This window comes from Epinephelus fuscoguttatus, linkage group LG17, assembly GCF_011397635.1.
Source record: "Epinephelus fuscoguttatus linkage group LG17, E.fuscoguttatus.final_Chr_v1".
NCBI classification, from domain to species: Eukaryota; Metazoa; Chordata; class Actinopteri; order Perciformes; family Serranidae; genus Epinephelus; species Epinephelus fuscoguttatus.
In genome coordinates this window covers 26,339,000-26,354,170 of record NC_064768.1, presented here as the reverse complement: position 1 = coordinate 26,354,170, position 15,171 = coordinate 26,339,000, and the positions used below count along the sequence as shown (strand labels likewise).

General features: G+C 42.2%; 1 protein-coding gene across 4 annotated transcripts in view; it reads left to right on the top strand.

Moving 5' to 3' along the window:
- Positions 1-15,171, top strand: part of elmo1 (engulfment and cell motility 1 (ced-12 homolog, C. elegans)) — a 145,969-nt gene that overhangs the window by 115,735 nt on the left and 15,063 nt on the right. For all 4 annotated transcript variants that reach the window (XM_049601787.1, XM_049601788.1, XM_049601786.1 and 1 more), the window contains one exon: positions 14,044-14,207. In XM_049601787.1, coding sequence (XP_049457744.1) covers positions 14,044-14,207 — 164 coding nt within the window. The remainder of the gene's footprint in view (positions 1-14,043; positions 14,208-15,171) is intronic.

Below are 15,171 nucleotides of genomic sequence, written 5' to 3'. Positions count from 1 at the left end.
ACTGGAGTGCTGGATTATTTCTTTGCGAGTCCAGACTCGCTGTTTGCAGTCATTATGTTAAGCTAAACCAAGGCTACATCCACACCAACACGTTTTTGTTGTAAACTGTTGTTTAACTGTTGCTGTATTGACGCCCAGCCTTTACACTATAATGGCATTCCCAAACCCATTAATGGAGACTTTTGAAAACGCAGCTGACCCCATTTTAGTTTAAAACTCTGGGGTTGTGTTTTAGTTTGGATAGGCAGACACGGAGACTTTTAAAGATGATGATGCACCCAAATTGGTCAAAACATGCCAAACCAAAACATTATAGTTAGGTCTTGTGTGGGGACATCTTTCCCGTTGCCATCAGTTCCCCAGCGATGGATAATGCTCCATGTATCGCTCTAATATTTGCTTTGTAACAACGCCTTATACTCATGTGTTACTTTCAGTAATAGTTCCACTTTGTCGTCGGCCCTAGCAAAGAAATCTCTGGTCTTACTTTTCACTATTGCTGCTCCTCCTCCGTGATATTTTCTGTAACAAAGCAACCAAATGCAGAATAGACAATCTGCTTCCTGTTTATATCAGCACGTGCATACCCAGTGTACATGAATCATCATGTGATATGCGTTTTCAGGCATGTTAGTATGGACAGATTATTTCTGAAAGGGTGCTTGTGTGTATGGAAATTATTTTCATTTTAAAATGAGAACACATTAGTGTGGATGTAGCCCAGCTGTCTCCTGGCTCAAGATTCATAATGAAAGGACAGATAGGAGCATGGTATCAATCTTCTCATCCAGCTCTCAGCAAGAAAGCTAATGATGCATGTTTTCCAAAATGTAAAACTATTCCTTTAATCGACAGTAAATATTAACATTAGTTGCCCTCGATGGAAGCTAAGGTCAGTCACAATGAAAAAACATTGTTGTCTGTGTCTGTAAAAGTGTCCTGTAAAAGTGCCCTTGAGCAAGAGACCTTGAACCTGGTCACCCAGCGTTTCAGCCATATAAACCCTCACACAGATGTAAAGCACAGCCTTTATTTTTAAATCAATGTTTGACATTTCTGCTCTGGTCTGAGGTGATAGAGGAGAGCAGATAATCTGCTTTGTTCAACCATGTTGAAGACTGACCTGTCCCATGTGGGATTATTCACGTGGCAATCCTCAAAAGCAGCAGCAGCAGCAGCAGCAGCAGACCAGCCCTCTCATCACACATCACTGTATGCTACCATTAAAGACTATTTTTGACTTGCCGTTTAGCTGCTATTCCAATTTACTTCAGGCTCGTCACCGCAAATCAATTAAGGACACTTAATGCAAATCAATGCAAATGACTTCTGACTCTGCTCTTTAACAATGGGACAATTCTGCCACTTTGCCAGAAGGTTAACATGCATGCATACATGATTAATGAAATGGGTGCTAGTGTGTCCGGTCAGAAGTGATGTGACAATGATAATGCAAGCACAGGTGCCAAAGGTTTTGGGTGGACGCCATGTTTGGCAGCCTGGGACAGTTGGTGAAAGCGCTGCACGCGCTGCCATATGCCAACAACTGTGACTGCTGCTGTCGTGCTTTGCATGAAGCGGTACATCTATGACTCGTATCAGGAAACAGGGAACCGGCCCCTCCCCCACTCCTCTCTCTCCTGCAATGAGACCTGCTGTTTTCTTATTCCATACTGGTTTTATTTACCTCAACAGCCATCTAGATCCTTCTTTACCTCTTTCCTTCCCCCAGTCCCTTAAAGCTCATTTCTCTTTCTCTCCCTCCTGTGGTCTCTCTCCCTCTTTTCCTCCTCCTCATTCTTGTCTTTCGACCCCCCTCCACCTCTATTGTTGAATTCAGACAGGCTATTTATATCTTTCTGCCTGGCTGCCTCACCTCCCACTCCCTTAACAAGGTTTGCTTTATTGTTTTTGCACGTGTGTATGCGCACTCGGACAGTGCGTGAATGTGTGTTTGTACATGCGTCGCAACAAATTGGTGTGTTTGTGTTTGAGTCCTTGAGTCCTTGTAGGGGTGTGTATGGTTTTATGAGTTTGTTTTTGTTTGTATGGGGGGTTGTATATGAGTGTGTAGCAGGAGCAGAGTGTGAATGCTGTACTTTGTTTCTACGTGGGGCCTTGTTTCTTTTTGCTCTGTGCATTAGTTTTTTATGAGTGTGCGCTTTGTGTGTGTGCCTAAGGGGGGAGATCTCTGATCTCAGGCAGCGTTGGCCCGTTCACACTCAGATCGCAGAAGCTAAGCTCACTAATCAGACCAGAGAGATCATCAGCCATTAACATCAAACCATCAGCGTTGCATGAGCAGAGATGCAGAGCTAACATTTTGTTTTGTTGTTTCTCAAGATAATGATACTGTTGTCTCGTCTTCACAGCAGCTCACTGGGGAAAAGATGACGAGTAAACTCAAGTTTTCTTGTCTTTTGATCTAGTTTTTTATCTTTCGCTTCATTTATTTACATCTGTTGGTTTATTGATATGTTAGTGTGCTTTTCTGTTATAAAAATATGTGTGTGTGATCATTTTTGTGCACAGCAGTCCAGGCAGTATATACTTCAGATTCCTTGCAGACAATGAAAAGTCTCCATAAAGGCTCTCATGTGTGGGTGTGTCTTAATATGGATACGTGCTGGTATATGGCTGCTGTCGTCCTCACCATTAGCATCACCTGATAATCCAGTTTTTATGTTTCACTGCTTGAATCTGGTTTAATTTGAAGCACTTTATCTGTCTGTGTCTGGGTGATGAAGTGTGTAAGGAAGATATCCGGTACTTTTCTGTCTGGGGGTCAAGGTGTTGCTAGATGGTCCACTTCTTTCACACAGCAGCAAAAAGGCAAGAGGTCAGCTGGGTCAAAGCTACACTCGTGTAATTAAAATGCTCTTTGAGTTGTGCTTCAGTGTGTCAGACCAAACACATGAAAGCAAATAATGGGCAAAAGGCATTGTGCAGAATAAAGAGCATAACATAATTGTACAAAGCAGCTAACTAGATGCTAAGGGCAACATCAGACTGTACGTAATCACAATATTAGTTTTGTAGTATCTTTGTACTCTGATATTTTCTGCCATGCTTGAGAGCTTCATGTTATCTTAAAAGAGAAGAGGTGTAGAAGGAGAACTATGTTATCGGTTCAGAGTATTTTGGAAAAACTACTGGTCCCGATATCAGTAGAACTTGATGGGAAGGTGTAGCACGGGCCAAGGAAGAACCAAGAGGCAAACGCCGGGGCTAAAAAATGAAGCTAACACGAAGTACTAAAAACTGCAGTTCTTTGAATGGCCACTTGAGGCTGGCTACAAAACTGAGTCAATCCTCACAGATACCTGTGTTAAAATACCCAACTTTACAGCACAAATAAACATTTTACAGCCTGGTACAAAAAAAGTTTTTGGTCTGTATAGCTTATTTCCCTGTTCATGAGGACTGTATGGGGGTCAAACTCACCCATTAACTGTTTATTGAGGTGTTAAGTTATGATATTTAAGGATGGGGTTGCTTGAGTGTGACTGTCTGTGAAGCGTCACTACAGTTTGTGAGTCAAAGCCAAGCCTCGCTCCTCTACAGTTCCATCCTCCCATCCAGATACAGTCACTTCTGGCCCTGAAAAAAAGGCCAAAATGCCAAACTTATGGCTTCAAACTGATGTCCACAAACCAATAGGTGACATCACAATAGCTATGTCCATTATTTCATACAGTCTATGGGTAAAAAAACATTGAATTTTTAAGTAGATCTGAATCACGAGGCTGGTAGACAGACTATTTTTCACATTGGTTAACATTGCAAGATAGGGCAATTGGCCTTAGTGGAATAAATGTCGTACATCTTAAAAGCCAGTAGATGGTTGTAAAGTTCAGCTGTGACAAAACAGAACCAGTTGTTGAAATACAATGACTCTGCAATCCACATTCTTGGCTACCAGTAACCCTCTGGAAAGCCCACACATGTCGTTGCAATTGTGATAGATTTGGAAATATATCCAAGGTTGCGTGTGCAGATGCACATCATAGAAGACTGGACCATTGGCCTTGACGGAGGTCTGCACTGTCCAAGTGCAGTTCTAGTTTAGAGTTGAATTGCTGCTACAGAAATCGGTGAATTTGCAGCAAAACCTGGTGAAAATCTGCGTAGTGTCCTCTGCTCTGGCTTGTGCAGCTCTCCCCAAAACCAAAAGTGGACTTGTAATGTCAAACTTTAAGTGTGAAAGCCCCGTAATTGGCCTAAATGGGTGCTGTTTGCATTATTCATGGAGAACCTGACTGACTTAAGTTTTTCAGACAACTTCAATCAGATCCAATTTTTCCTAGATAGAATATCTACTCAGCAATAATGCATTATGGGTAGACTCTAGGATGGGGTTCGTCCCTGATGGGTGTTAGTATCTGAGATATAATGAAATAATACCTGTTTTGATGTCCTTGAATGGATGTTTAATCACAACCAATTTACTCATCCCTCTGGGACAATTAATGCAGAATGTTCATATTTCCTGCAACAACCGTGTCATAATAAAACACTCATTAATGCAAAGCTGTGCACAAGCCAAGGTCAGCACTTGGCTTTCATCAGCATTTCTTGACTCTCAGTAAGTGGCGATTTCCCAGGCGACTTTGCTCTCCAGTCATCCATATGGGCCGCGCTGCACCACACATGGAGCCGGTTGTTGAAAAAGAGCTCCTCTGACAGTTTGTCTGGGCGTGCAGTGCTAGCACTCTAAATATGGCAACAACAGCTAGCAGCTAGAGCCGACGTCGACCCTGCGTCAAGGAACAAAAGGATAGATGGAGGAAGGTCTCCAGATGTTGTGTTTGTGTGTGTACATGGGAATATTGGAATTTTACATTGAATAGTTTTGTTTTGTTTTGTGTGCGTTGGTGCTTGTTCATGTTGTATAATGCATGTGAAGAGGGAATGAATTAGTTTGTGTACAGTACAAGTGTGTACATTGAGAGTGTGTATATCTGTCTCGCCTACAATACAGTGTGTGCTGTTCCCTGCGGTGCACTAATGCTGTCAAACAGGTCCCTGAGGCATTCGCTAAGAGAGAAAAGTGCTGCTTTTCACTGCACTTTCAAGTTACATTTACCCCATACCACTCTAATTTATTTTATTGAAATAGGCAGATACATTGACTCCTTACATTCCAGCCGTGGGGGGTAAGATACATAATTGAAATTTTAATGGAGGAAAGTAGTGCCTTTCCACTTAGTTGCTCTCAGCAGACTTATCATAGAGCCATGGCAGGGTTGTCAGAAGAGTCTAACAAGAAAGCTGAATATACTAAATATAATCCAGGAATCTGTCTGCAGCATTCACCTCTTGTTCTCAACCCTCTGTAAAATGGCACCCTGACTGTCTTTTGTTTGACATTTCATACAATAAAAACAAGCAGTGTGAAGGTGCCACCGGATAAATATCTAAATTACATAGATTTAACGTTACGCTGTGAAAGGTCATTACTAGGGTTGCAACTAACCATTACTTTCATCACCAATTGATCATTTTGTCTTTAAAATGCCAGAAACTAACGAAAAACGCCCAGTATATTTTTCCCAGTGCCCATGGTGATGGTTCTACTTGCTCATCTTGTTCATCTAACAGTCCAAAACCCAGTTATATTCATGTTATAACTATTAAAAGCAGCCAGTCCTCACATTTTTAAAGACAACCAGCTAATTTAACAGAATAATCAGTTAATTGACTTATGATTTCAACTCTAATCATTATGTACGCATAGCTAGGATTCTAAAACAAAGAATTCTAAAATAATAATATTCTAAAATAATCCTGACCACTACTGTTCATGCCACTTATTATTATGTGATCTATATTGATTTTGTCACATTAGACAGTCCCCATCCCGGCTTATAGCAGCACTACTGCCTTCAAATGGAACTTGTGAGCTTGTGTTACGACATTGGAAGCCATGTACACAACATACCTGGGGTTTAAATGGTTAAGTCTTGAGAACAGAGCTGCTAGGCAACGGCAACATGGCTTCAAGAAGCTAACGAGGCTTACAATTTAGCAAGCTAGAGAGCCATGGATGGAGATAGATAGATAGATGTGGTGTTGGAGGCGGGGCTTTGTTCGTTCCTATGAAAGTTGCTCAGTGGCACTTAGATTTCCACAGAATTAAATTACCTGGATCTTCTGCATCATGGGGCCCAAAGAGCAGGCACACATAAAACTTCCACTGGCTGAGCAGCTAACTTCTGGTTTAGCTGTCTAGACTTTCAAAATGTTATCGGACCAAATTAAATTCAGTTTAATTCAATAGAACTTTATTTATCCAGAAGGAAATTCTTGTGCCAGAGAATGCTTCAACTGCAGTAAAACAAATTACAGTAACAACAATAACGTTCACAAATCAGTACCAACCAGAATTAACAGATGACAAGGAGCAACCCTAACAGGCTGCCGCCCTAGACAGCACTGGAAACTGAAGTATCATATCTCAATAGTAAAGTCATTTTACAGGGGTTGTTGCACTCAAACATATTTATCCATATCCATGATTTACAGACATCTCTTTCACAATGTAAGTTCGTGGGGGAAAGTCTTTTTAGGCCCAATGGCATCACGTGATGGACTTAGACGTTGTAATTCCACTTTTGGCCACTTTCGTCAAATTGGCTTCAAAACCCAGCGCTGTTCCTGGGGGCTTGTAGCAAGCGGGTCAGAAAATTTCCTCTGAGGAGGCTGTGAATACCTCAAGATGGAGCATTCATATGGACTCTGCTCTTGAACACAGTAATCATGTTCCATTTTGAAGGCAGCATATGACATTCAGAGATAAAGGTTGTCCTGTGACATAACTTTTGTGTCCTCAGTCTTCAATATGGAGTCCTCAGAGTTACTGCAGGGATGCCGCAAAAATATTGTTCGATCTTTTTTTTTTTTACCCTTTTTTTATTTTCAATAATTAAAATATGTCTGAAAATGCACAATAAAATCTATCCATTTTTTTTGCCCTTTGTAACAACTTATCTTTATTACCCCTCATCGACCTGAAAAGCAAATACAGGTCAAAACTTCAGCCTGAGGCTCATTTGGCATTCTGCCTGCAATGCAGTTTTATACAGTATATAATGTAAAGGGTCCCTGCTCCATCTCTCTTTCAGCTAAGGGCTCCTTGGCCTGAAAAACAATGAAGACCCCGTCTTTATGTCATGTACAGTGTCTCTGTAACCACTCTAACTAGCAGCTAACATGCAGAGCAGCATGTTGTTTCAGAACAAGCTTTCCATAGCTCAAGTGGGAAGCCTTTGAAGCACTGCACTGTGTTGTGACCAAAGTGCAGCCGTAGTGTGTGTGTGCTGTCTAACACCCGTCAGACGGAGATCTGTGCTGCAGTTGGCATTGTTGGCACAGATTAGTGTCACTGTCATTTCATAAACAGAAACCAGAGGTAAACAGCTCGTCTTAAACTTGTAGGTGCTTGATTTGATTCACTGCAGCCTAAACTCTGGTATCTGTACGCCTGGTTGTAAGCCCAGTTGTTTAATGTATTAGAATAGTACAGCAGAAGTTTTGCCTGAAGTTTGGTATTGGAGCCATAAATCTTCAGCTACAGCTTGGCATTTTTTTTTTTTTAGTCCTGTCAGCTTCCAAAACACATTTTATGCATCTTTTATTCAATGCATTTTCATCTGCTTCTAAATTTAACACAACCCGTACCAGCAGCACTCCTCCCTCTGTACAGCATGATGAGAGACAGGCATCCTTTCATGTCCATCTCTGTGGCATTGTTTTATATTTAATGGCATCATGGTCAACTTTGAAGGAGATAATTATTAATTGAACACGGTGGCAGGGAGGGAAAATATAATTACCATTTCAATAACAGGGAAATGGATTCCCTGTATTCTTTTTTTTCCATGCTTATTAAAAACAGGCACTCTGACACAAATAAACGTGTGCTCTAACATGTGTGTGGATGCATCCTTTTATACGTGTGCAGGCATACATGTTTTGTCCATTTCAGGGCTTTAACTGCAGAAACACACCACCGACACTCCCATTATCACCATGTGAGATAGACTTTTTGATTGCTTTCAGGGAGTATCAGCAAAGTCATTATTCTGTGATTACCGCCTTATTTGCCCACCAAAGTGCCTCTCCAGCACCATCTCCAGATTTCCCCACTCAGGCTTGAGTGGCGGGTGAGCATTTGACTGACAGCTGGTAAATGATGTCATTAGCATCCTCTTAGGTAAATGGAGCAGCGGCGGTAGTGGATTGGTAGGAGAGAGAGGACGGTAATTTGTCACGGCTGATGCGTTGTCGATGATGGATGGCGGGGCGACTCCAGGAAAGACGAACTGCCCAACTGTCCCGTTTGAGGGGAGACTGAAAGGAAAGCGAGGAGGGGAGCGAGGGTGGAGGAGTGTGGCAGACAAGTCTGTGTTGCTGGCTCTTCATTACGTGTACTCGATGGCTCATGGGACAGCGTTTAATTACTTTTGCTGACACTTGCTCTGCTGTCTAACTTCCCTTCCAAAGAGCTACAAGAAAAGAATGATGGCCTGTTGTCTGCAAGAGATTAGGGAGCGTGAGAGGGAATGTAGAGAAAGACAGAAATAGAGGTGGACAAGATAGAAGAGATAAATCTTGGGTCAACAGCTCCGACAATGAACAATTTAGATCAGCGAAGATGACCGCGGCCCAAAACTGCGCCTAGATTCACCCCGAGCTCAGTCTGCAAAGTTTGTTCCAGCGCTGACGTCATCTCACCTCTACCAAGGTGCTCTCTGAGCAATCAGCGGATGAAAAAGAAGGATGAATATAAAATATTCATCATGCCCCTCCACCCTGTTGTGAAAGGACCATGTGTTCGTATTAAATGTGATGAATATTCGCGCTGTTAATTAGCATGAGTGCAGCCACATGGGCCAACAGAATTGTTTTCCTGCTGGAGACATGACTGCAAACAAGGCATATTAATGACCATTCCCCTGGGATTGCTCTGCCATCCTGACTGGGGTGGCGGTCGGTCTCCAGGGAACAGGAAGAGGTTGGGGAGCAGGCTGCAGGTGAAGACGAAATCTGCTACTAAAACGCACAAAAATGGAAGTTTCATGCTGTTTTTGTGACTTCAGGGGATAATTTGGGTGATCTAAGGTAACAAAGCTCAGTCTTTGTGATACAGTCATATAATTTCCTTTATTTTTAAATAGCTTCTTAAAAGAAGAGTGTTCCTTCCAGACACACTGACAGACCATTTGTAATCTTAATGGGAAAATAAATTAATTTGGGGCTTAATTATGAGGATTATAGGAGTGTGTGTGTGTGTGTGTGTGTGTGTGTGTGCGGGCACGTGTGCGCGTGTGCGCGTGCATGTGTGTGTTGGTGCGTCTGTGAAAATTTATGATCGGCAACTCCGTAAAGTTGTGATTAAAAGTAGTGGACAGGAGTGATGAATCTCTCTTAGCATGATTGCAAGCTGTGGCTTCATCCATTTGTCTGCTCATTTTTCAGCTCTAACAGGAGGAGGAGGGGAGGCCGAGGCCGAAAGGCCGGTCCTGAGGGTTGTAAATCTGCTGTTAGCAGGACACCTGTTTCTCCCCATGACAATATGGCATACATATTACAGGGAGAATACAGACAACAGCCTTGCGGTGAGAGTTAACATAAATATGTTCCTAGCTGATTCAGCGAAGGAGAGGAATGGACAGCTGTCTTTATAGATGGATAAACCGATAGAGGGATGAGAGGAGAGACACACGCATGAATAAAAAGTCAAAATCCTCCTTTGTATAACTGCCTACCACACGTCTACCTCTTGGCTCATAGTCTCTGCACGTAGTCACTTAGAGACAAGTCTTGACCGCAGGGGAGGGGAAAGTGTGTCGACCCTCGCCCTCTAGTGGTTGGTCGTTTCCTGTGACCATCACACACTGGTTTCCAAAAGGTTAATATTCTGCACACAAGGCCAAGAGCATAGCTTCTTTTTAAATCATGATCTAACCTTCTGTCTGCCGCTGTCAAAGGGGATTTGAAGAACGTAGTCGTGCTGAGTCACTGATGTTCTGCATCAACCTTAATGCCACTTAGATTTGGATCACACAAGACGAGACCTCACCTCGTGTGCACAGATGTGGGTCTGTGGCTGAGCGTTGCAGGTAAACTGTATTTCACAGAGCACATTTTAAGTGGCCTTAAAATAAACAGCTGCAAAGTACCAAGCAGCATATTCAACTCTAGTTTTTAACCTTTTATGACCAAGAAAGCAAGAACATGCGGGCAAAGCTACCGAGCCTGCTATTTATTGATATGTTGAGGGAGTTGTTGATGTCTTGTTGATTTTATCAATAGACTGTATGAAATAATGGACGTGGCTACTGTGACATCACCTATTGGCTTGTGGACTGCCATTTTGAAGCCTCTTGTTCAGCATTTTAGCCGTCGCCATCTTAGTTTTTTGGTGCCAGAAATGTGCATGTAGTGATGCCTCACAGACAGTGGCCACTATCATTCCCACCCTTGAATATGCATAACTTGAAAACCTACCAAAATGTGAACTGGTGAGGGCCCCCAAGTCAGCCATTTTAACACAGGGGTCTATGTGGATTGAATGGCTTCTGGAGCCAGCCTCAAGTGGCCATTCAAGGAACTGCAGTTTTTGGCTTCATTTTTCAGCCCTGGAGATTGCTGCTTGGTTTTATCTTGTGGTGTGTTAGGTGTTTATTTGAGGACCACAATGGAGATAAGCCTTCATGGTATTTATACTCTCTGTGATTTGTAACATATGTGATAACTGCAGTGCAGTGTGGTACATATCAATCAGTCAGACTACATATATTATGCAGGGTCAAAGTCTAGACTCCGCAAGTGATTCTTGATATATATCAACAGAGGATGCGAGTGGGTTGTCATGTTTGGTAATAAAGATCATTTTAGAGCTCAGCTGGTGCCAAAAAGCCACATGTTTGCTCCTCTAAATAACCCTCCATTTGACCTAACAGTCCTCTTTTCTGTTGCCGTTGTCATGTGTTTGTTTTTTCAAGGTCAATTTGTTGCCCGTTTGTTAGAAAATACACTGTAATTACTGCCTCCGAACATATTTGCATTCCAAAAGATAATCCCTGGATTAAATTGTGTAATCAGTGAGAAAATGACTTTTTTCCCCCCGTTTTTTAGTGTGTATGTGTGTGAGTGTGTGTGAGTGTGTGTGTGTATGTGTGTGTGTGTTAGTGTTACCTTCAGGGCTTATCAGATATAGAATTAGAAATGGGTTAATTCCTTTTTGTGGCACTCTCACTGTAAAACACCAGCGTCTCAAACAGGGAACTTTGAGCCCAGGCCACTTCTTAATGCATTTTTTACACGGCGAATGCTGATTCAAGAGGATTATCCTCGATCGCCTTTGTCGTCTTGGGTTTTTGATGCCGGCTGGAGGTTTATGCTGCTCATATTTCATTTTTGGCAGCTCAAACCACCTATTTTTAATGCTCTCACCCCTGGCTTAGTCTGACTAGTGAGAGTTCAGAGGTTAGCAAGTTGATGAGTAATCGCCTTGCAGTGAACGCAAACAGCGAGAACAATATTATGTAAGAGTATGTTTGGGATCTTGGCTCGCTGGGTTTTGGCACGGTTGTTAAGGTTGAGGAGCCCAGATGAAACAGAATAGTGCAGAACAGGAGAACACACCAAGGAAAGTCCAAAAACATCTACTTCTGAGTACATACGCACACTAAACTCTTATTGTCTCTCGTTATGAGAGAGTCAGCGCACTGTGAGGAAGTGTTTGCAGAGGCTGGAAATACTCGTGTGTCCTCAAGCGTTTGATCAACAAGGCACTCAGAGAAAAGAGAAGCACAATAGAGTAAAATCAAAGAGAACAGAAGGGAAGTCTATTTTTTTCTGTCACCTCGGTATGATTTCATCCAGTGAATCAGCATCTGCAGCCCCGGAGGTGGCTGCTAACAAGGCTGATCCATAATCAGGGCTGCTTGTCACGTCTACCATCACATCGTCTGCACTAACTGGAACAGCGCTGCTCAACCTGGCTGGAGAAATCTTCTGAAGTTTATTTTTATGGCCAAATATCACATATAGTGCCTCAGCAGGATTTACAAGCCCACATCTACCCGAGCTCTGTAAGCTGCTCTCAGTTTTGAGGGGAAGCCACTGTTGCAGGTGTTGCGTTTGAACAATCTCAGCGCATTAGCAATTCAGTCGAGTCCCTTGTGTGTGGGCTGAATGCCTTCACAAATAAGATCTACCTTTGAGTTATATTAGTGTTCAAATTCTAATTATGCAGACTGCAAATCAGATTGTCAGAGTGCAGAGCTAAATGGAAGCAGCTGTCACTGAAGATTTCAGCTTAGGACTCATTTTCCGGAGGCTCAAGTGTGTGTGTGGAAGGATGAGGAGATTTTATACTTTGATAAGAATGAGTGCTTCATTAACTGTGTGGAAATCAGTGTAGTCCTGTCATAAAGTAGCTCAACCTGAAGTTTAATACCGTTTCGCATCTTAATGAGTTTAAGCACAGCTCAGTTAAGGCCCTTGGTTTTGTTTGGTCGCTGGGTTTGGGTTTGAGCGTTCATGGCTCAAAAACCTGAGCTAAAATGCAGTGTTAATTTTGGCAGCTTATTAGTTTTAGTTAGGGCTGGGCAATATGTTAATATATTGATATCATATAAATAGCATATATTCTATCCACCTAATTTGTAGTCACAGAGTGTCTCTCTGTCTCCTGTTACTAGAGTACATTGGGTTTTTCTTTCTGCTGAATTACAAATAAAGTGTGTCCATAGATCCTTTTTCTTCAGTCCCCTCGAAGCCATCGTGTTGGCGCCATTAACTCACTGTTTGTTTGGAACATCATCACCTGTATGGCTGGGATTCTGGGAACCTGCACACATCCCTCAACCAATCCAACTGATGACATTGATTATATTTTGACAGAGGCACGACTGGGGGAAAATATCATGCATTTTGAATGCCTGATAGCCCACCAATAACATTTTAGTACCGCCATGTCTTACCATCAAAAACAAAACATTTCATCATAGTTTTTATTATCGAAGATCTGTCTTTGTCTTAGAAAAAAAGGTTGTTGACGATCATTTCTCTTCATAGTTTAAGTAAGATAACACTGAAATATGAAGTAATATTTGTGCAAGTGTGTCAGGATTAAAAAAAAGTCACAATCCATTAACCATGTATTACTTATTGATAGCAACTGGGAGTCTGCTCACATCTGATTTAATGAGCGAATGTCAAATCCCCTTGTTGGTTTTCACCAGCTGACCACTGTTTTCTACTTTAATTCCTTTTTTATCTGCATGAACGCAGGATGGTATCTTCTTTCACTCTGTTTGTGGTCTATGTTAGTTGAGAGGATTGATATTGTTTGCTCACTGCCGATTATCATTTAATTTTCACACACACACACACACACACACACACACACACACACAGAGAGAGAGTTCTGCGTGTAGACTTTAATTATCTCCTGACAGCAATGCATACACGGCAGGCTAATTGATCCAGACATGCATGAAGTGTTTTATGTGTTGCTGTGGAGTGCCTTCCTATTGTAGCGTTAGCTCCGTTGATCACAAAGACCCCTCAAGTGGGATTGATGACTTGGAACACCACTCGTGTCATGCTTCTGCAGCCACAGTCAGACTAATGGTATTAGCCAGCTGGGGTATTATAGGCGAGTTCTGTCATGCATTTCACTGATGCATGATACTGGAGCGAACAGTTGACTAGCCACTGTTGAATTATTCTGCTTTGCTCTTTTCCTCTTAAGGCTCAGTGCACCAGACTGGATTACAGGCTCCAGTTCTGAAAAAAAAAAACACATTAATCCTGTCGGGAACTGAACAGAAGTTTATATGCTCCCCTGACCCCCATCTCCCCAAATAGGGAGGGGCTTAGTTTTGACTTCCTGGCTGTACCGACTGTCTGTGGCCAACACACACACACACACACACACACACACACACACACACTTTCTACATCCTGTACAGCTCCTGCATCCATGATGATCTCACCCCGCCCTCCTGTGCCTCTTCTCCTCTGCAGGTAATGCAGGTGGTGAGGGAGCAGATCATGCGAGCGCTGACTCTCAAGCCTAATTCCCTGGACCAGTTCAAGAGTCGCCTGCAGAACCTGAGCTACACAGAGATCCTGAAGATACGCCAGTCTGAAAGGATGAATCAGGAAGACTTCCAGTCCCGCCCCATCCTGTGAGTCGAAAAATCAATCACTGTACTTACATACACTCTAGTATTTCACTTTAATTTAATACAGGTCATGTAGACAGGATATTCCATTTGGATATTTTGAAATAGGTGTTTTTCCGAATGTAGCATTTTCCAATAAAGACGTGAAATATGCCGGTGTTATTCAGATTTTAGGAGCATTCTTTGGACGTGTTTCCAGAACATTCAGAATATCAGTCTGAGTTGGGGTTTTTACCACAGATTGCGACATATAGCCTTTTCACTGTCACATTGTGTGTTGTCATGGACACATTGTGCCAAACCGACTAGCCAACAGGTTACAAGGCTTGGGTAGCATGCCCAAAATAAAGCTTACGAAAGAAACACACCTACTTTTGTACACTAACAGGTTGATGGATGTGCACAAATGTCGCAACACCAACCTTCTCAAGAGGGCGGCTGTGTTTGCACAGTCCAACATGTCCACCACCGGTAAAAAATCCTGTTTTAATGCAAAAATCAAAATGGCACAAGCAGCTCCAGTCGTTCCATTCTTCCATATTTTGACATGATGAACAACATGTTAGAGCATAGGATCATGCACGGCTGCATATAAATGGTAATATTTTTGTTATATTCGTTTTCATCACCCATATAAACAGCTTAATAGAAATATTGTCTTCTTCTGCTGTTTCATGTCTTTATTGGGGAGAACGAATACACATGTTCTAAATAATGAGAGGCAATTGGTTGCATTGCTGTGATGCATAAAGGGAAGTTGAGAAGGCAACAAAATACTGAATAATATCGACTTAAAGTTTATTCATGCATACTGTGGGTCTGACAGCTTTGTTTATAGGAAAATCCACTCTGGTGATAAGGAAAATTAAGACATTTTCTGCCTCTCCTATATTCCCCTCTCCTCATCCACCTAAGCAGGTCTTAAGACTCAAATGAGGACACAATTTGCATCCACAAAATAGAGCCA